The sequence below is a fragment of the Chlorocebus sabaeus genome, chromosome 3 (genome assembly GCF_047675955.1).
Source record: "Chlorocebus sabaeus isolate Y175 chromosome 3, mChlSab1.0.hap1, whole genome shotgun sequence".
Lineage (NCBI taxonomy): Eukaryota > Metazoa > Chordata > Mammalia > Primates > Cercopithecidae > Chlorocebus > Chlorocebus sabaeus.
The window spans coordinates 23,513,835-23,535,875 of record NC_132906.1 but is presented as its reverse complement, the minus strand read 5'-3'; the positions used below and the strand labels follow the sequence as shown (position 1 = coordinate 23,535,875).

The window sequence follows — 22,041 nt, the reverse complement described above, 5'->3', positions numbered from 1 at the left end:
ACTTTCCAAAAGACCTAGATATAACTAAATTTTGTTTGAGTAGAAGGAGAACAATCACAAAATGTTAAGAAGCTGCCCAAGGCTTGAAAATATTTAAACTTGTGCTCTATGCTGGATTGTCCTACCCTATATCTGAACTTGGATATACTCTATGTCAAAGAACTGACGAGAAATGATACTGGCACTTTTTTGTTTGTTTGTTTAAGTTAAGGGCATCCCTAGTTTAAGCAAGTTAAAGTAATAAGCAAGCAGCAACACTGCTTATTTGCATTGGCATGTAAGTAATGAAATTAGGTATGTTATGAAGTCTTAGGCATCAGGAAGTTACACTCATTCATTTCCACAAGACCTTCTGGATCCAGCTGAATGTGGAGGCATTTAAGAGGACTTCCAGCTCCTGTAAAAACCCAGACCAGAAGACTACCGATCAGCATTTCAGGCTGATCCTCCAGACCTTGAAGTTACTCTCCTGACTCTTAATTACATCACAACTGTGTCGACACTCTCTTGGAAAAGACTGAAGAAATAATCTTTTCAAGAAGCATGTACATTTAAAAGGTAAACCACTTTTAATATTCCTAGTAGTCTCCTTTCTTCTCATTTAAAATATGTTCCTAGAAGTTTTTTTGCCTGTGGTTCTCAGGTGAGGTCTACTAATAAAAGGTACTAGCATCTTAACAAACCAGTTACGCAAACTTTCTATCCCTGTATTACTAAAAAGCTGGTCTTTATTCAAACTTATGAAGTGATATTCTGATCTCTATTTGATCTTTAGGAATTCTGCTGTGCACGGTGGCTCACATCTATAATCCCAACACTTTGGGAGGCTGAGGCAGGAGGACAGCTTGAGCCCAGACTGGGCAACAAAGTGAGACCCAGTCTCCACAAAAAATAAAATAAAATAAAATAAAATCAAAAAGTTAGCCAGGTATGATGGGGCATGCCTGTGGCCTCAGCTACATGGGAGGCTAAGGCAGGAGGATCACCTGAGCCCAGGGGGTTGAGGCTGCAGTACACTCCAGCCTGGGTGACAGAGCAAGACCCTGTATCAAAAAGTAAAATTTAATTTTATAAAAGTTATAAAATAATTTGTCTAGATAATTTTAACATCAAGCAGCCACATTGTTTTGTCTTCCCTCTCTCTCCTATCTCCCTGCAAAATTCTTTCCCTCCTCCCTATCTGTTAATTTTACTTTCTCGTGATATGGAGGGAAGAGCTCATAGAGCTGCTCAGATACTTCATCAACTATAAGATGCTATCATTTGTAATATCAACCATTATTTTACGTGCCACCAAGACAAAATACTGCCACTAAATTTTGACAAGCTAACGATACTAAGATGTACCTCAGTTATAGAAATGGTAAATACGAAAAAAATGTGTGATATGACAGCGTTCTCCATCCCTAATTTACAACTCCTCCCTACTCTGTAAGAAACCACATTTGCTCCCTTGAGCCATCATCTCCCTTGAGCCATCACACCCTGTTCTCCTGTTCAGGTCCTCTTCTCTCTCCTCCACACCACCTCATCACAGAAGACACGAGGGGATGTTAAGTGATGAGAAAAACAGAAGGAACAGTGGCAGGCACTAGCATATGGGAACAGAGACCCTCTTTAGTCACTTACTTCCTAACTGTAGTATCTTTATAAGAGTTTTCAAAGTTATGCCCCTCATTTTGAGATTGCAGGTAATGGTTATTAGCTTAAAATATCTTCTTCTCAAAGAGAAAGTAAAATTGCATTTTGCCAAATAGCACTATAAAAATGAGTTCTGTACAATATTATAATTTTAATGTTCATTTGATGGCTTATGTAAGTGCTATGCTCATCTGCTTACAATAGAATTTTCCAGTAAAGAATAATGCACAGGTTATATTTAAAAAAAAAAAAACTTCGTTTTAAAAAACTTAAGGTATGACTTTTGCTTACAAAATTATAAAACACAGGTTTCCCTGAAATATTCATTTTCCAAAGTACATGTAAAACATGAATTAATATAATTTATAAATTGTTAAGATTACCTCTGTAGTGAAAATCAAAGAAATGTGGAATGGAATTTCACCTGAACTTCTGAGCTAGTCTGTTGTTTTTATTTGTGCTCCTTTTGACACATAGTGCCTTATTTTTTTCTATACTCCTCAAATGAGGCTAAAACATTTGCCAATGTAGGCAATTTTCCTGGGCTTCCTTGAAGACACAGTTCAACACTGCAAAATATTTACAGATATATTCTTTGGACTACAATGACATGTTCACATGACTTTCTGGCCAAAGGTTATGTCCTATTAGTCCTAGGAAGGTTCAAGGACTCTACACAGTTTGTGAGATGCTGTGGTCAATCAGTTACATAAAGTGGCTGCCACAGTACTTTTGTTAGTATAATACCAGTACTAGACAACATTTAGAGCAGATAAATTTTATATTTCGAAATAGAACTAAAATTTGGACATTCAAAAATAATTACATTAACATGGGAAAGTCCTTGATTCTTAAAATACATCAATCATTAGACAGTGTAATTTTTATTTTTAACACACGAAAGAAGCTAACATAAAATATTCATACCTCCAGCATTTCTTATATTCAATGCTATTGACAAGAGACGAAGCAAGTACATGTTAAAAAAAAAAGAAACTCAGCTTGTGAAAGGCAGAGAAAGGTCAAACACAGATCAATAAACAAACAAACAAAAAATGTGGGCAAGTCCAAGGCAGAGATAGTGTCAGGTTTAAGTAAAAAATTGACACCAGTTTCTCTAGCTTTTACTTTCTAAGGTAATGGGAAAGAAATCCTTTTAAAAGACAAGCAGAGAAGCATGCAGCTGACAACAACCAAGATTTGATAGAAGGGGAGAATGTGGAGACAGAAGCTCCCTGTTCTTCTCAAAGGCAGCTTCTAAGACCATCCCTTTTCCTTGAAGAGTGTTTGAATTTTATAGAGGAGTGACCTGTTAAGTCTAGAATTATCGTACTTTCTGTATCTTCCAATCGGGAGAGATAACCTCCTGGTAAGGTTCCACTTCCTTCCACGGCATGGGAATATCTCTGGCATATAAATGGAGCGAGTGTATATATTACAATGATGTCCTGCATCAATCGCGGGATGACAAAGACCTCATTTCCCAAAAGGAATTGGTAGAAAAGATGGGAATTTCTGCTGGAATGAGTTCTGCCTTATGCAGACGGTAGGACATTAGCATTACCTCATAGGGGAAGGTTCTGCCAGAATTTAGTTAGGCATTGGACCCAATTAACTATAGGATATAATCATACTAAGGACCAGTTTAAATTCTCGAAGTTGGTTATGTATGATTAAAGATGTCTAAGACAGAGGTGATCTAACTCTAATAAAGAGTTAAGGTACGGAGTAGGAAACAGGACCCCAATCTTCCAAAATTTTATATGTTTTTGCCTGCAAAGGCAGATAAAATCTTCAAATCTAGTGGCCAAGTGGATCCAGGTAAGCTAATCTGTGACATGTGTGGTTTAAACCCTTCTGCTGAAACCACTAAATTGAGCAGTTCCAGTTTGTATCTGCAATGAGGCAGAGAAACATAGTCCCATGATCCAGGGATGTCTCCCTTTGGTACAGGTACTGAAACACCATTTTTATAGTTTTAGGGCTGTGGAGGCCTTACTGACACTACCTTGGACAAGCAACACCCACTTCCCACCCTCTGGCAAGTAAATATAAATTTAGAATAGCCTAAAAAGAGATAATCTGGCTTTCTCCTAAGGGGCATGTACCACCACAGGCAGCAATGATTAACGAACTCCTATAATTTTCATGAATTGCGGTCATCTTGCTTTGCTGGAGGTAATATGGAGTAACAGGGATACAGTGGGGCCCACTGGGCGCCATTTTTATTTTTTATTTTTTGAGACAGGGTCTTACTGTGTTGCCCAGACTGGAGTGCAGTGGCGCTATCTCGACTCACTGCAACCTACACCTCCCGGGCTCAGGCAAGTCTCCTGCCTCAGCCTCCCAAGTAGCTGGGACTACAGACGTACACCAACGCACCCCAGTTAATTTTTTTTTTTTTTTTAAATTTTTGGTAGACAAAGGATTTCCCTATATTGGCCAGGCTGGTCTCAAACTCCTGGCCTCAAGTGATCCACCCCCTCAGCCTCCCAAAGCGCTAGGATTACAGGCGTGAGCCAACATGCCCGGCCTACATTTTTCTTCCTTAAATCTGCAAGTTGGGCCAAAGAGGACACCAAAGTCCTATGGATTTGTATCAGCCAGGCACTAAGACAAGGCTTCAGTTACACTGCTGTTGCCAGGCCATGGGTGGCAAAGAAATCACACGTCAACTTTGCAGAAGCCGAGAACACCAGAGTGAAGTCTAGAGTGAGAAAATCAATCAAGGAGAAGAGGCACAAGATGGAATGGTTCAGGGTCTGTTCAGGCAAGCCTGCAGAAAGGAGCACTCCTCAGGGGTTTTGAAAACCCGGCAGCAGAAACCAGGAGTGAGTGAGTTAGGAAGTGTAAGGTGGCCCTGGAGTGATGACTGAAGGTCAGCAGTCCCATTCCAGCTGTCCTGCCTCACTCCTACCCTCTCATCACCCCATGGAAGCCCATCCTCCAACAGGAACAGCATTGGGGCTTCCCATGAAGGCATCTATAGACAGGCCAAACAGGGTGTAAGGAAGCAGACCCAGCGTACATCGTATCTATCCACATCACTTTATTTAAACAAGCAAGAACATGCTAGCACAGTCTCCCATTACTATACTACAGTTACGTTGTACTAATTCTGGTACCCTATAAAGTTCAAAAAAAGAGGACTAAACCTATAAATGAAATTGTTATGCCTTTTTGATTCTGCTATTATATGATGCTACTCAAGTGCAGTGACTATTTGTAATGGTAAGACAAGAAAATAAACTTCCAAAGTTGTATCCCTTCTCCCTCAAAATCTATTCAGTATTTCTTAAAAACTTCTATTGACAAAAACGACTTAATCTAAAAAAGCAAAATCAAGACAAACATGAGATTATCAGAATATAAGGGTAAGTCTTATTAAGTGCTGCAGGACTGAAAGGAAGTTTTAGTCAAAAAGTTGGCTTTGCTGTAAAGTCCTAGATAAAATACTAACAATTCTCTGGAATGCAATTTTATCTTTGGTGAAATGAGGAAGTTGAATTTCATAGTCTCTAAGCAAAAACACAGCTCTAAAAACATTATGCCTTAGTTCTCTAGTTCAATTTCAATGAACTTTTGATCTTAATAATGCATGAAAGTTAACTTCAAGATCACTGTAAGAATATAATTTTTTATATGTGAAAATCTAATATTGTTTAAAGGAAATAAGAAGCATTTTAGAAGAATCTCTTCCAATATTTCTATGTCAACATACAGTTAATTAATTTTAAAATACTTCTAATGCAAGAGAAATATAAACCAAAGTCTAACTTTTAACAGTGTGGCCCAGGGCAGTGGCTCATGCCTGTAATCCCAGCACTCAGGGAGGCTGAGATGGGCAGATCACCTGAATCCAGGAGTCTGAGACCCGTCTGGGCAACATGGTAATACCTTGTCTCTACAAAAATAAAAATAAAAAATTGACACAAAAACAAAAAACAATGTAGATTCCCAGAATAATTTAGCAGATAGGCCAAATAATAGTGTACTGGGGACAATGTTTACATTCCTTACCACTGAGCCTTTAAATGCTAGAAGTGACAGTTCAGAACCCTAAATTGCTTTGGAAGGGAAGTTATAGGGGAAAGAGGAAAAAGATCTGGGAAGTGGAGGGTGACATCATTCACACTGTTCCAGCTCCCACGTTGAAAAACAAGGTTAGGCTTTGGTGGTTTCTTTTGCCCACTGTGAAACAAACAAGAAACAAACTAACTTACCCATGACACTATTTTGTAGTAGGTATTCTGAATCTATATCTTTCTCCTATCTTCCTACGGCATATATATGCATGCACATACACAGTTACAGTATTTTCTATAATTGTCCAAGTCTTTGTTCAGCACAAAAGCAGGTTCCGAGTGAAACAAGTTCATGAATTTTCCACAGAAAATCTTAACCAAAAAAAGTAAGAGATTACTGTAAAGCCTGTCTATTTGATTTTTTTACTTTTAGGGTAAATAAAATAATAATAAAAAATAAAAAAAAAATTCTTAACATCCTTTAACAAAGATCTCCAAATCAGAATCACATGCAAATCCAATTAAAATCAAGTACAGTGTCACAAGTAGCAGGTTAAGTATTCTTATTTGTGTCTCAAAAATGACTACACCACTGTGAAATGTGTGACTTTTTCCAGGAAAGAAAATTGTATACACCTAGAATTTTCACCTTATGTTTACTTTAAAAAGGTGACACTAAATCAATATACATTATTTTCCAAAAGATGACAATATTATTCAATATTAAGCCTGCCTGATTAAAAAATAACTCAGGCATTTAGAGGTAGTTAAACATTCACATTTGGATGAAGAATTAAATATCTGCATCTGCTTAACTGACAAGAGGAAATTCAATTTATTCTGAGTACCTCTTATTACTTCAAAGGATAGACATGAAAATCCTTTCACAACAAATCCCTTCCCTGATACAGTTAAATGCAAATTCTCTTTTCCGTCTTACTCCAGAAAGCTCCTGCATACATAGGCTGATACGCCACCTACTGCAAAACCGAGCTGACAGCGCAGGCGATGCTGCCAGCGTTTCCATTCCATCACCAGGCTGGGGCTGAATAAAGGCGTGCTTGTGTGGTAGTGTTTCTTTTTAAAAAATCTCAAAGCCAAGAAGAACAAGCTGAAATAGCATCTTCAAAAAATGGAGCGTAAAATAAACAGAAGAGAAAAAGAAAAAGAGTACGAAGGGAAACACAACAGCCTGGAAGATACTGATCAAGGAAAGAACTGCAAATCTACACTGATGACCCTCAACGTTGGTGGATATTTATATATTACTCAAAAACAAACGCTGACCAAGTACCCAGACACTTTCCTTGAAGGTATAGTAAACGGAAAAATACTCTGTCCGTTTGATGCTGATGGTCATTATTTCATAGACAGGGATGGGCTCCTCTTCAGGCATGTCCTAAACTTCCTACGAAATGGAGAACTTCTATTGCCCGAAGGGTTTCGAGAAAATCAACTTCTTGCACAAGAAGCAGAATTCTTTCAGCTCAAGGGACTGGCAGAGGAAGTGAAATCCAGGTGGGAGAAAGAACAGCTAACACCCAGAGAGACTACTTTCTTGGAAATAACAGATAATCACGATCGTTCACAAGGACTGAGAATCTTCTGTAATGCTCCTGATTTCATATCAAAAATAAAGTCTCGCATTGTTCTGGTGTCCAAAAGCAGGCTGGATGGATTTCCAGAGGAGTTTTCAATATCGTCAAATATCATCCAATTTAAATACTTCATAAAGTCTGAAAATGGCACTCGACTTGTACTAAAGGAAGACAACACCTTTGTCTGTACCTTGGAAACTCTTAAGTTTGAGGCTATCATGATGGCTTTAAAGTGTGGCTTTAGACTGCTGACCAGCCTGGATTGTTCCAAAGGGTCAATTGTTCACAGCGATGCACTTCATTTTATCAAGTAATTACCTGTGTCACGAACAAAGGCAACAAGCATGCAGCCAGCAAGCTTCGGAAAACCACAGCATCAAAGGCATCCCAAATAACATGCCCAGCTAGCTCTGTACTACAGAGCCCTGCTACTAATCAATTACTGTGAGCTAACGGTATGTAAATTCTATCGCTAAAGATGTCCTTCCTCTGGGGTGTTCCTGCTGATCAGACTCTTCCACCTAAAATGAAAACAGTAACCTTCTATATACTGTAAATAAAGACTGAATGCTTTTGCTATTTATTTGTCCTTAAGCTGTTTTTCAATCAGATTGTCTTGGGTATTTGCACAAAAAACAAAGCATGTACATTATCTATCGTTCATTTCAGTAACTGGTAATAAAATATTTTAAGGGGCTATTAAGATTTGAAATCCTTTCTACTATGGCAAAAATCTACAGAGAAACTGAACTGGTAAAATTAACCACCTGGAGCAAAACAGATGTGCAGATCTAACTAAAATAGAGCTATAGTGAAGCAAAATGAGATTGTAAGAAGACATTAAAGCTAAATTGATTTGATTTTTCCATAGCAGGCACCAAAAGCTCATATTCACAGTTCCTGTGTTTCATACTAGACTTATAGCTGAATTGGTATTTTGCTGAAAATTCCTAGAAAACTGCTTGATGACAATAAAAAGTAAATAAAAGCACTGCAACCTTCTTTGATTGTATTAATGATTATAATAAAAAGTTACACGTCACTTTAAAAGCAAACAGTACCACTTGATGATTTTGCACAAAATTATGCATAGATGTAGTCAACCAGCAGGCTACAGTAACCCTGGCTGGTCCTGGAAGTGACAAAACCCAGCAAATTCAATTCTTTGCAGGCTGAGTTCCCACAAAGCATGGATAACTTGGTCTCAATAGAGTATGTGTTATTAGAATAATAAAGGAGTTGATTTTCAGAATCACCCTAAGTGTTCATTTTTCAAGCTCAAAAATATTAAATGAATATCACTAAACATTATTCTTACGAAAGAACTTTGTTTTCAATACCTTTTTGGATGCTAAATCTCAGACTCAATGAGTTAACATTACTTCATGCCAAACAAAAAGTTATTTTAAAAATTACGTTTTATGTATGGCCATTTAAATGAAGTAATCTACAAACTTAACTTTAAATGAGCGTATTTTCCCCCTGCAAAAGACAGCTAAATCATTTCATTTGTTCTTTAATTTCTAAGAACAAAATATACTTAAATTTGCTCCTTTAAAATTAAACCATTAAATCTGGTAACTAAATCTTAATTTTAATAAATCTCAAGAAGATGTCTGAAAATCTTGACTGAGGTTACATAAACTAGCATATATGCCAAAACTTTGATTACTCATAAAAATTTAGAATAAGTAAAGCTAATATTCATTTCCAGAACTACAACTGACTTCTAGTTATAACGTCTAACGTAATGTAAAAGCTGGCTGTATATACTAAAAGAAACCTTTTAAAATCTGTTCTACAAAAAAATTCCTTCAAAAATCACATTTAAAAACCAAATTCCACATCAGCTACACAATGTTTTTATGTACACTAACAAAAACAGATTTCAACTAAAACATTATCTTTTACATAGTTTAAAACAGCTTAATCAAGACTGAACAAACTATAAAAACAGGAAAAGAATTGTAAAATTTATTTGAATGGCCACTATAATTGAACTGTTTATACGCCTCTCCAACTTAAGAGTTGACTTTTCCTTGGCATTTGGACTTTGGTAATGAAAAAAAGGTAGTGATTTACTGTCACAGCAAGATTTTCTCTAACAAGATTTCATTACAGATAATAAAAATAACCCTGACATATCTTTTTACAGGAGATATAGCTGAAGAGATCTCCTGAGAAGCATTACAAGTAAGGTTTCTCATCAAATCAAAAGAGGAAAATTTAACTATTTTAACAAAGTTATTATTGATAGAAACCATTAAAAATATCAGATTCATTTTTATGTGGCATCTTTTAGAACTTGTATTTGGACACATTTAATTCCTCCTCACACTTCTAATAAACCACAATGTTCTAAAACAATTTAGTAATCTAGAAGGAAATCTGACTAGACTGACCACCCTTATAATTTTTTATAAATGTACCTTTTTAAATTCCAAATTAATTGTACTTGGATTTATTTATTCAAGTGCCTAAATATTGTGCTCTAAGTATATAGAAAATATCTGTATTTTAATGTTAGTATTTTCTAAATATATTTAGAAACACTTTCCATTCAAGAAACTCAAGATATCATACAAAATGTCAATTATAAGTCAGAGTGAAACTCTCAGAGTATTTCTGTTCCCAGTCACTGAAAAATTTATTTCTCAAATTTTTTCTCATAAATACTGTTCCAAAAAACAAATCACAAAGTGACTATCTTTCTCAAAAGAAAGGTAATAAAAAGGTAGGTTACTATAGTTGCCATGAGCCAAACATATATTCTCTTATATTTGGAATTACCCCATGCAGTGACTCTAGCACCATCCTTAAAATGTGAAAAGATCATGGCTTTTACTATACTTTCAAAATGTATACATGGTGGTATACACAACAAATGAAACACGAGACTTTTCAAATAATTCAAGGAAGATGACTACCATGCCAGACTGAAGACGATGTTACTGAATCAGCTTATTCAGTTTATCTTTTTTTTTAAGAAAATTACTTGTATTTCAATTAGCCACACATGGTGGCATACACTTGTAATCCGAGCTACTTGGGAGGCTGAGGCAAAAGGATTGCTTAAACTAAGAGGTGGAGGTTGTGGTGAGCTGAGATCACACCACTGCACTCCAGCCTGGGTGACAGCGAGATTCCATCTCAAAAAACAAAAACAAAACCAACAAAAAAATCCACAAAACTTATAGTTCAAACGCTACTTACTTTTAGGGTGATAATAAAAGCTAACATTTATTGAGCATTTTACTACATGCCAGATACCATGTTATGAACATACATTCTCTCAATTAAACCTCAAACAATTCTAAGAAAGGTATTAATTATTCTTCCCTTTTTACTGATGAAGAAATGGAGACTTAGGGAGTTAAGTAATCTGCCCAAGATTACATAGTTATAAAGAGGTGGAACCAAGACTTGAAGCCCAGGTATACCAGTACCAGAGCCAACAGAAACCGTGTCTGATTCTGCAAGCCATTTATATCCCTAACACCTAGAACGTGGCAGAAAACAGGCATTCACAAGGTAGGTGTTGAATACAGAACACCAAAATACAGGTTTGCCTCACTTGATACAATCTTACAATGTAAGTATTCCTAAAACGTTGAGTGAAAAAGTGAATTTTAGAAAAGTAATATTTTTAACGTCATGTCATTTAAAAAACAGGTGAATCGTATGTCTATTGGCTGCATAAATGTCTTCTTTTGAGAAGTGTGTTCACATCCTTTGCCCACTTTTCTATGGGGTTTTTTCTTGTAGATTTGTTTAAGTTCTTTGTAGATTCTGGATATTAGCCCTTTGTCAGAGGGACAGATTGCAAAAATTTTCTCCCATTCTGTAGGTTGCCTGTTCACTCTGATGGTAGTTTCTTTTGCTGTGCAGAAGCTCTTTAATTAGATCCCATTTGTCTATTTTGGCTTTTGTTGCCATTGCTTTTGGTGTTTTAGTCATTGAAGTCTTTGCCCATGCCTATGTCCTGAATGGTATCGCCTATGGTATAATTTTAAAGTATAAAATTGAGGAAGTCTACTTACTAATTCTTAATTTGCAACCCATTGATTTTTGATTGCAAATCAAAACCACAATGGCCTTTGCCCACGCCTATGTCCTGAATGGTATTGCCTATGGTATTACCATTTGCAATACCACCCTGAATGGTACTGCAAATCAAAACCACAATGAGATACACCATCTCACAGCAGTTAGAGTGGCAATCATTTAAAAGTCAGGAAGCAACAGATGCTGGAGAGGATGTGAAGAAACGGGAACGCTTTTACACTGTTGGAGGGAGTGTAAATTAGTTCAACCAGTGTGGAAGACAGTGTGGTAATTTCTCAAGGATCTAGAACTAGAAATATCATTTGACCCAGTGATCCCATTACTGGGTATGTACGCAAATGATTATAAATTATGCTGCTATAAAGACACACGCACGTGTATGTTTATTGCGGCACTATTCACAATGGCAAAGACTTGGAACCACCCAAATGTCCATCAATAACAGAATGGATAAAGACAATGTGGCACATACACACCATGGAATACTATGCAGCCATAAAAAAGGATGAGTTCATGTCCTTTGCGGGGACATGGATGAAGCTGGAAACCATCATTCTCAGGAAAATATCAGAAGGACAGAAAACCAAACACCACATGTTCTCACTCACAAGTGGGAGTTGAACGATGAGAACATATGGACACAGGGAGGGGAACATCACACACCGGGGCCTGTTGGGCGGTGGGGGACAGGGGAGGGATAGCATTAAGAGAAATATCTAATGTAAATGGTAAGTTGACGGGTGTAGCAAACCAACATGGCACATGTATACCTATGTAACAAACCTGTACGTTGTGCACATGTACCTTATAACTTAAATTAAAAAAAAAAAAAAAGTGAACCATCCCTCTCACAACAGTAAAGAATATCACAAATTTGTCTGCTGGTGAATCTAAGATTTTCACATATCAGGTTTGCTGAAAAATAGGTTAACGTTTTACGACTGTATAACCCACAGAACTGACATATTAGGAGAAAAAACAAAGCACAGTGAAACACACATGGGCTCTGGAATTAGACTTGGGTTCTAATTCCATTAACTTCCACTAACTTGCTTACATGATTATAAGCAAGATCCTTAACTTTTTAAAATTTCAACATCCTCACAGTAAAATAAGGATAATAATAACTATCTGACAGGGCTTTTGCAAGGTTTCAATTAAATTCTAAATTGGCCGGGCACGGTGGCTCAAGCCTGTAATCCTAGCACTTTGGGAGGCCGAGACGGGCAGATCACGAGGTCAGGAGATCGAGACCATCCTGGCTAACATGGTGAAACCCTGTCTCTACTAAAAAATACAAAAAACTAGCCAGGCGAGGTGGCGGGCACCTGTAGTCCCAGCTACTCGGGAGGCTGAGGCAGGAGAATGGCGTAAACCCGGGAGGCGGAGCTTGCAGTGAGCTGAGATCCGGCCACTGCACTCCAGCCTGGGCGACAGAGCGAGACACCGTCTCAAAAAAAAAAAAAAAAAAAAAAAAAAATTAATTCTAAATTGTGTGTAAAGTACTTCACCTTCACGAACTTTTGATAAAGCACTAATTATTATCTTGTCCAGTAAAAAGTATTTTCATGGCATAACCATGAACAGGTCTTCCCAAAATGTACATTTACATTAATTAGGCTTTCTACTTAGACATGAACAGAACAGAGAACTTTTAACAAGCACATGTTTAATATGTGATGAAATACTACAAAACACAAGACTGTACTTTAAACTGCTATAGGCAAACATGGTTTTCATTCTATTCATTTAAAATAGTTATAATAGGTTTTTTGGGACTTTTCTAGCTTCATGTCAAAATCTACAATAACAAAATAATCATAGCAGCTGTTTTGTCAGCAATGTAAAATCAGTCAGGGCCAGGTGCAGTGGCTCACACCTGTAATCCCACCACTTTGGGAGGCCAAGGCAGGAAGATCACTTGAGGTCAGGAGTTCAAGACCAGCATGACCAACACGGTGAAACCTTGTCTCTACTAAAACTATAAATATTAGCTGGGCATGGTGGTGCTCGCCTGTAACCTGAGCTACTTGGGAGGCTGAGGCATAAGAATCGCTAGAACCCAGGAGGCGGAGGTTATAGCAAGTTGAGATTGTGCTACTGCACTCCAGCCTGGGCAACAGAGTGAGACTCCCATCTCGAATAAATAAAATCAGTAAGGAGTAATATACATGATAATGCTATTTTAAACACACACCTATCTAATAAATTATGAATATTTTAAACAGCAATGCATGTTAGTCAAGGTTAAAATTACAGCATTTGAATCATAATTATCCTTGCTAGTAAAGCAAATATGTAATATGGAGGACTATGCAAAACAGCATGCAACTCAGAAATCATTTGTATTTAACTTTAAAATATACAATGGCTTCTTCTGTAGCCGACTTATTGTCTTAATCATATTTTGCTTAAGATAATATTAAAATTAATTTGTTTCTGTCAACAAACAGCAAGGGAGTGGCGGTAAAGGAAAATAGCCTGGACAGAGAGAAATATTTAAGATGAATCTAAAATATGGCTAAAAAAATTTATGAGGAGGTGGACTGTATTTCTACTTCTTTTCTTTTCTTTTCTTTTTTTTGAGACGGAGTCTTGCTCTGTCGCCCAGGCTGGAGTGCAGTGGCGCGATCTCGGCTCACTGCAAGCTACGCCTCCTGGGTTCACGCCATTCTCCTGCCTCAGCCTCCCCAGTAGCTGGGACTACAGGCAACCGCCACCATGCCCGGCTAATTTTTTGTATTTTCAGCAGAGACGGGGTTTCACCGTGTTAGTCAGGATGGTCTCGATCTCCTGACCTCGTGATCCGCCCGCCTTGGCCTCCCAAAGTGCTGGGATTACAGGCGTGAGCCACTGTGCCCGGCCTCTACTTCTTTTCTTAACAAAAATACGTAATGGTTCAATATTTTCTGGCAAACAATCATGAACACATACAAGTTGTTATAAACAACCTATATGTAATAAAACTTTTCTAACAATGCAAAAATGTACATTAAGCATTGTATAATAAAATGCTGAAAGTCTAGCTTTATTTCAACCACTAGTTATTTTAGAAAAGATACTGAATTGGATATTTAAAAATGAGACCATTATAACATATCCCTTTTAAAGTTTTAAAATATTAATTAAAAATATATATATATTTTCATAGAGATGGAGTCTCACTTCGTTGCCCCAGCAGGCTGGTCTCAAACTCCTGGGCTCAAGCAATCCTCCTGCCTCGGTCTCCCAAACTGCTGGGATTACAAGCGTGAGTCACCACGCCTCGCCAACATATCCCTTTGTAAATGTTTTAAAAACCTACTCCATATTATAAAATATAACACATTTAACTTAAAACCATGACAGGTTTTTCCAAAACCATAATTCCAGAATATCCAGTTACATTTAAAAGCAAGTTTTAATAGTAATTTCATTTTAAAAACCAGTTAATTTTTGAAAATTCGTTTTTAAAAATAGGCTCAACTTTTCAAAAGTAATTTTGATTATTGTCCTTTAGGATGTTTAGCACGTAGGTTTTGACATTATTAAAGTATAAAATCGAGGAAGTCTACTAATTCTTAATTTGCAGTCCACTGATTTTTGCCTCGTTAAAACAGGTATTTATTAACTATTTTTAAGGTTCTTAAAAACTGTTGAATGATACTAATTTTGACTTGATTTATCTTCCATCACTTTACAAAGAACTAGACCATTTAGCATTCACATTAGGTATCACAGCATTTGATGAATTTTTATTTATTTTTTAAAACACTAAAAATAGGCTGGGCGGCCAGGTGGCCGGGCGCAGTGGCTCACGCCTGTAATCCCAGCACTCTGAGGCGGGCAAATCACGAGGTCGGGAGTTCGAGACCAGCCTGGTCAACACGGTGAAATCCCGTCTCTACTAAAAATACAAAAAATTAGCTGGGCATGGTGGTGGGCGCCTGTAATCCCAGCTACTCGGGAGGCTGAGGCAGGAGAATAATTTGAACCTGGGAGGTGGAGGTTGCAGTGAGCTGAGATCGAGTTATTGCACTCCAGTCTGGGCGACAGGGCCAGACTTTGTCTCAAAAAAAATTAAAATTAAAAGAAAAAAAAATAGGTCAGGTGCCAAGGCTCATGCCTGTAATCCTAACAGTTTGGGAGGCCAAGGTGGGCAGATCACTTGAGGTCAGGAGTTCAAGACCAGCCTGGCCAACACGGTGAAACCCCATCTCTACTAAAAATACAAAACTTAGTTTGGCATGGTGGCCCATGCCTGTAATCCCAGCTACTCAGGAGGCTGAGGCACAAAAATCGATTGAACCCAGGAGGCGGAGGTTGCAGTAAGCCAAGATCGCACCACTGCACTCCAGCCTGGGCTACAGAATGAGACTCTGTCTCAGGGGAAAAAAAAACAACAACAACAACACGTTAAAAATAAGTATGAATGCAGATACCATAATCCTATATCCTAACAAAACTATTTTGATTTTTGCACATTTTTTTCTATGCAAAGATATATATATATATTTTTGAATTTAAATTTGATTTATTCTTAAATTATTTTAATTTGAATGTCCATCTAGAAAGAAAAAAGAAAGGCTGTGCATAGCTGTGCATGGAAATAATTACTAATAAAGGTGAGATAACTGGAGAGAAACACCAAACAGAAGAATCTAAAAGTCATAAATGATTTTTTAGTGTACTTTTTCTTAAAAAACTATTTTTAATTGATAAAATTTGTATACATTTATGGTATACAACACATTTTGAAATATGTATATATTATGGAATGGCTAATCAAACTAATTAACATATGTATTACCTTATATACTTAGTTTTGTGGTAAGAACACTTAAAAGTATATAATACATTGTTATTGGGTATATTTACCATGTTGTACAATAGCTGAAGGTCGTGGGTGATGGATTTATAAAACAACAAAACCAAAACTAAAACCAAACATAACCGCAGGCATTTACAACATGTGTAAGTCTACACGTGTTTCCAATATGTACAAGTTTACAACATAATTGTAAGCTGGTGTTGTTACACCACAGCCAAAAACTAACACATTGAGATTTAGAACATAAAATTCAGCTACCTTGAAAAGTGGAAGGCGGCTATATTAAAATACATTTTGGTTCTCAGTATATTTCCCTCTGCTCTTCTTTGTGTCTTAAGGAAAATTTGGATTATTAGGATATCAGGCAGATTGTTCTTAATAAGAGACAAGAAAAAGGAACTTCAAATATATCTCTTGCTGTTATAGAATACAACATAGTTAGGTATATTATAAAATTCACTAGGTGACAGGTATATAGAAAAGAATGGGCTAAGCGAGGTGGTGCACCTATAATTCGGGCACTTTTGAAGGCCAAGGCTGGAGGATCACTTGAGCCCAGGAGTTCAAGACCAGCCTAGGCAACATGGCAAAACCCTGTCTCCACAAAAAATAAAAAAATTAAAAAAATTAAAAAAGTCGGGTATGGTGGCCCACACCTGTAGTTCCAGCTACTTAAGAGGCAGAGGTGGGAAGATCACTTGAGCACAGGAGATTGGCTGCAGTGAGCCGTGACGATGCCACTGCACTTCCTGTCTGGGCGACAGAGCGAGATCCTGTCAAAAACAAAGAAAATAACAACCTTGTGCTTGTATAAAACACATACAAATTTCGCAGTTAACACTGAGGTGTTTAGTGAAGCAAAAGGCACCCTAAGTAAAATCTTTCCTAACTTTCCAAAGACTTTCCATTTAACTAAAGGATGTAATAAAAGAAAAAAAGTTTAGGTAGAATCTTAATTCACTTTATCTTTTTAACAATGAATATGCATCAAACAGTGGTGTTTTGGTTCCAGGCAGTGGAAAAGAAAAGCAGGTGAGGATTTCACAATTAGGGAAAAAAGGCTGGCTACAGTGGCTCACATGGTAATCCCAGCACTTCGGGAGGTCGAGGTGGGAAGACTGCTTGAGCCCAAGAGTTTGAGGCTGCAGTGAGGTAGGATCATGCCACTGTACTCCAGCCTGGGTGACAGAGCAAGATCCTGCCTCAAAAAAAAAGAGGGAAAATGAAGTTAAAAAAGACTTCACCAATCAACTCCAACCATGTTAAGAATTACTAATTAAGTAAAAGGCTAAAACCTCTTCTACAGAAAGGAACGGTTTCCCAGTAAGGGAACAGCCACCCCCCAGCCACTTCTTTCCTGCAGAGAAATCATCTATGGTTGTTTCTATACAGAAACAAGTTTCAGGTATTACAATATTATAAGAAATGACTCTTCTGGGAAAGTATGTGAATGAGTCAAAAAGAGTAAGAGGCCAGGTGCAGTGGCTCGCTTTGGTAAGTCGAGGCAGGCAGATCACTTATTGGGAGTTCAAGACCAGCCTGGCCAACATGGTAAAACCCTGTCTCTACTAAAAAAACAAAAATACAAAAATTAGCCAGGGGTGGTGGTGCACACTTGTAATCCCAGTTACTCAGGAGGCTGAGGCAGGACAACTGCTTGAGCCTGGGAGGAAAAGGTTGCAGTGAGCCAAGATAGTGCCACTGTACTCTAGCCTGGGTGACCAAGAGAGACTCTGTCTCAAAAAAAAAAAAAAAAAAAAAAAAAAAGATTAAGAAAAAAGAAGTGGTAAATGCAGATAATCTGAATCTTTAACAGAGGAGATCATAAAAATGTCTGGCATTTGCTGAGGTATTACTTTGCATCAGGCACGGTACTAAGTATTGACAAGCACTGTCTGCTTTAAAGCGCACAACACATAATGGTCTCATGAGGTGATGGGGTAGAGATTGCTAGTTACTTCTCCTGTATCTATTCTCTTCTTTGTCAGAAATGGATCCCTAATTAAGGGTGGCAACTACACCCAAATTAAACCTGCATTTCCCAGTGTTCTCTGGCTGCAAGGTGTGGCCAAGTTATCAAGTTCTGACTAGTGGAATGTAAGCAAAGTGTGACTTTTGGATATGCTCCTGCAAAGAATTAAAAAGTCCCTTTACCTTCCCCATCTTGCCTCCCTTTTGATGCCTGAGAGGTAGATATGACAGTAATAACTCCAGCGTCATTCTGAATCCCCCTGAGGATGGAAGCCACAGTTAAACAATGCCAGAGGCCAGCTGATAACCTTGGAAATGTCATAGCAGACAAGGACTCCTTACATAGTGACTTCCCTTACAAGGGAAAACAATGTGCTTAACTCACTGATATTTTGTTAGTGGAGTTAATTCTAACAGATAGAGGTAGGTGGTATTAAAACTATTATTTTATAGATGAAGAAACAGGGATCCCCAGAGTTAAGTGATTTGCCTGTAGTCACACAACAACCAAGCAACCTTCGAAGTGCCAAGCTCTTAATCACTGTGTGATAAACGCCTTCAGACCAGATCCTGGAACTCAGTAAGAAACTTACTTGACAGAGGACATGAACCTTGAAAATGGGCAAAATAATATTAAAGGAAGGGGGTGCCTCCACTCATTCATTAGTCTAGGCCAAGACCTAGTTAAAATAATGGAAGAAGCCACAGTTAACCAGTTAAGAAGGGAACCCAGCCTGCCTAATGAGTATGCTGTAAGAAAAAACTAGTACAGAGAATCCATTTCTGAGACTTGTGGGGCCTCAACCACAGAAAGAAAAGAGGGGACTGGCATGTGAGGGATAACCAAGAAAGAGGCCTCTGTGAGCTAGGCATATTTTCTTCACTCATACAGAATTATTAACAAATTAAATTTGAAGAATAGCTACCAGTAGGGAATAACCAGCAAAATGATTTCTAAAAATGTACTAAAAATTCTTCCATGGGATTGTCTGAGAAAAAAGTAGACTAACTTTAAGCAAATGGGAAGAGGGAGACTATTTTTACATCAAGTAAGCAAAGGAACAACTTCACAGATTTTTGAGATATAGTAAACTCTTGTGCTGTCCTGCTCTGGAGATGGAGGAAGAGTATAAACGTAGAGACAGAAAGGCATAATTCTGTTTCCCCACAGTACCAAGCAATTTTAAAAAACACTTAAGATCACAAAGCATCTTGAATGCTATTTTAGAGTCATCTGCGAAGGAGTGAAGTAAGAACACCGGGAAAGTGGCCGGGCGCAGTGATGCATACCTGTAATCCCAGCACTCTGGGAGGCCGGGGCAGGTGAATCACCTGAGGCAACAAAAGTTAGCGGGGCGCAGCAGCGGGCGTCTGTAATCCCAGCTACTCAGGAGGCTGGGGCAGGAGAATCACTTGAGCCCGGGAGGAAGAGGCTGCAGTGAGCCGAGATTGCACCACTGCACTCCAGCCTGGGCGACAGAGTAAGACTGTCTCAAAAACCAAAAAACGAAAAACACTAGGAAAGTGAAATGTAGTCTAAAAAACTAAACTGGTGGAAGCTGGAAGAAAGACATGGTCAAATTCTTAGAAACGGCAGGGTATGAAGGAAGAAGGGGCTACATAAGGAGCTACCTCCAGAGAGAGGCAGCAGTCTAAAGCTTCAGCCAGCAGGGCAGCCATTAGTTACCTAAGGAGCTAGCATTATTATCTCTAGTTTTCTAAATTAATAAGCTTGTGGTAGACTATTCAAACAATTAGTCATTTTCCCCAATACCACATCAACAGAAGCATCAAGAAAAGCTACCGCGAGCTTTTTGTACACTTAAGCTAACATAATGTGCTCAAGTTCACAAACTGTTTTTCAAAAAATAAAAAACAGATGTAAAGTAATCCAAAAGACAATGCTTTTGGATAAGACATTTTCTCAACCTAAACTCTCCCTCTAACTTTCAAAAGTGACCCAAAAGACAACGCTAAGTAAGTTTTTCTGGCTTATATAGCCGAAATAAGAAGATCACTTAAAAGCAATACTCACTCATCCACAGGCTAATAGATTTATTTTATATTTACTTCTAAATACATACTAATTGTTTTTGTAAGTTTTATAAGATAAAATGTAAAGTTGCTGTTGTTTAAAACCTAAAAATTATCTTTAAGAACATCAGAGAGAAATGTTCATATACGAGTAATTGACATGCTTAAAATGTTCTTGATTATTCATTTAAGGATTCCCTAAAGGATCTCTATTGACTAAGCTTTTTTACTCTAACTCATTATTTTACAGCAAAAGCAAAGATTTCTTAAAACTACTGTGAAAAATAAAATATATTTTAAGGTGCCACTAGTTGAAATATATGACCCTTTCTTTTTCTTAAGGTAGCCAGCAAGAAGAAGAGAGGGAGGTATATGAAGGGGATTGATGCCATGATACCTGGATATCACTTTTGGTTTTTCTGTTTTTGTTTTTGTTTTTGTTTTTGTTTTGGTCTTTTGAGACAGGGTCTCCCTCTGTTGCCCAGGCTGGAGTGCAGTGGTGTGATTTCGGCTCACTGCAACCTCCACCTCCTGGGTTCAGGCAATTCTCCTGTCTCAGCCTCCTGAGTAGCTAGAACTACACTACAGGCATGCACCACCATGCCCAGCTAAGTTTTGTATTTTTTGGTAGAGACAGGGTTTCACTGTGCTGTCCAGGCTGGTCTCAAACTCCCGGCCTCAAGTGATCCTCCCGCCTTGGTCTCCCAAAGTGCTGGGATTATAGGCGTGACCCACCACTCCCAGATCACTTTTGTTATTTGATGACTACATATGACAAAGACCACATCAGAGACTAGCAATTTACCAATATAAAAATATACTTCTTTTAAAGAAAAATCCATGCTTTCTTCAAGTCACTATACCCTTCTAAAGAAAACATTAGGACACAATAAAAAATTAAACAAATTTTTATTGGATAAAAATGTATTAAAGCAACAAAGTAAGGTAACTTAGATGACTGACATGAAGTATAATAAACATGTAGAGGCCGGGCGCGTTGGCTCAAGCCTGTAATCCCAGCACTTTGGGAGGCCGAGGTGGGTGGATCACGAGGTCAGGAGATCGAGACCATCCTGGCTAACACGGTGAAACCCCATCTCTACTAAAAATACAAAAAAAAAAAAAAAAATTAGCCGGGCGAGGTGGCGGGCGCCTGTAGTCCCAGCTACTCGGGAGGCTGAGGCAGGAGAATGGCGTGAACCCAGGAGGCGGAGCTTGCAGTGAGCCGAGATAGTGCCACTGCACTCCAGCCTGGGCGACAGAGCAAGACTCCGCCTCAAATAAATAAATAAATAAATAAATAAATAAATAAATAAATAAAAAATAAACATGTAGAAATAAAAGTACAATTCATCTGGCTACAAACACACAAAACTTGAGAAAAACAAAATGAGCAATCTTTTCTTTATACAAGCAGTATGGACCAAATTAGATCAGAGTTTATAATTATGACAAAAATACTCATTTAAACATCTGCTGACCAGCCAAAACTCTGCATTGGGGAAGATATATATACACATACATATACACATGCACATACTGAAAAAAATGAGAAAATTATAAATGTGTAAAACAGACACAAAATACGCATGAGTCTATAGTATATACTAAAATGCTACAATTGACCTGAAAAGAAACTACGTATATTTTGTAAAGCTCACCTATTGAGTGTTTTTTAAGAAAAGAGATGTAACAGTGAAATCTAGACAATACAGAATAAAAATAAATAATTCAAGAATAAGATATGATCAAAAAAGCCTAGAAAGAAGTACAAATGTATTTATAATGTATACTAAGGTTAAACAGCAGGGAAATTAGTTGTGGAACGCTAGTCTTTACAGCCTTGACGAAGTGATAATACAACTAAGTAAAAATGAGAAGTTGTTATGAGGATTAT

General features: G+C 37.7%; 2 protein-coding genes across 2 annotated transcripts in view; one reads left to right on the top strand and one right to left on the bottom strand.

The window, feature by feature from the left end:
* GTF2F2 (general transcription factor IIF subunit 2) overlaps positions 1-22,041 on the bottom strand; it is a 168,503-nt gene that overhangs the window by 86,396 nt on the left and 60,066 nt on the right. The window lies entirely within an intron of this gene.
* KCTD4 (potassium channel tetramerization domain containing 4) lies at positions 6,183-9,674 on the top strand. The gene has a single exon (XM_007960320.3). The coding sequence runs from the start codon at positions 6,799-6,801 to the stop codon at positions 7,576-7,578; it is 780 nt and encodes a 259-aa protein (XP_007958511.1). The 5' UTR covers positions 6,183-6,798; the 3' UTR covers positions 7,579-9,674.

Bases quoted from the DNA above. Each gene is read 5' to 3' on its own strand.
- KCTD4 (XM_007960320.3), top strand. From the start codon at position 6,799: ATGGAGCGTAAAATAAACAGAAGAGAAAAAGAAAAAGAGTACGAAGGG.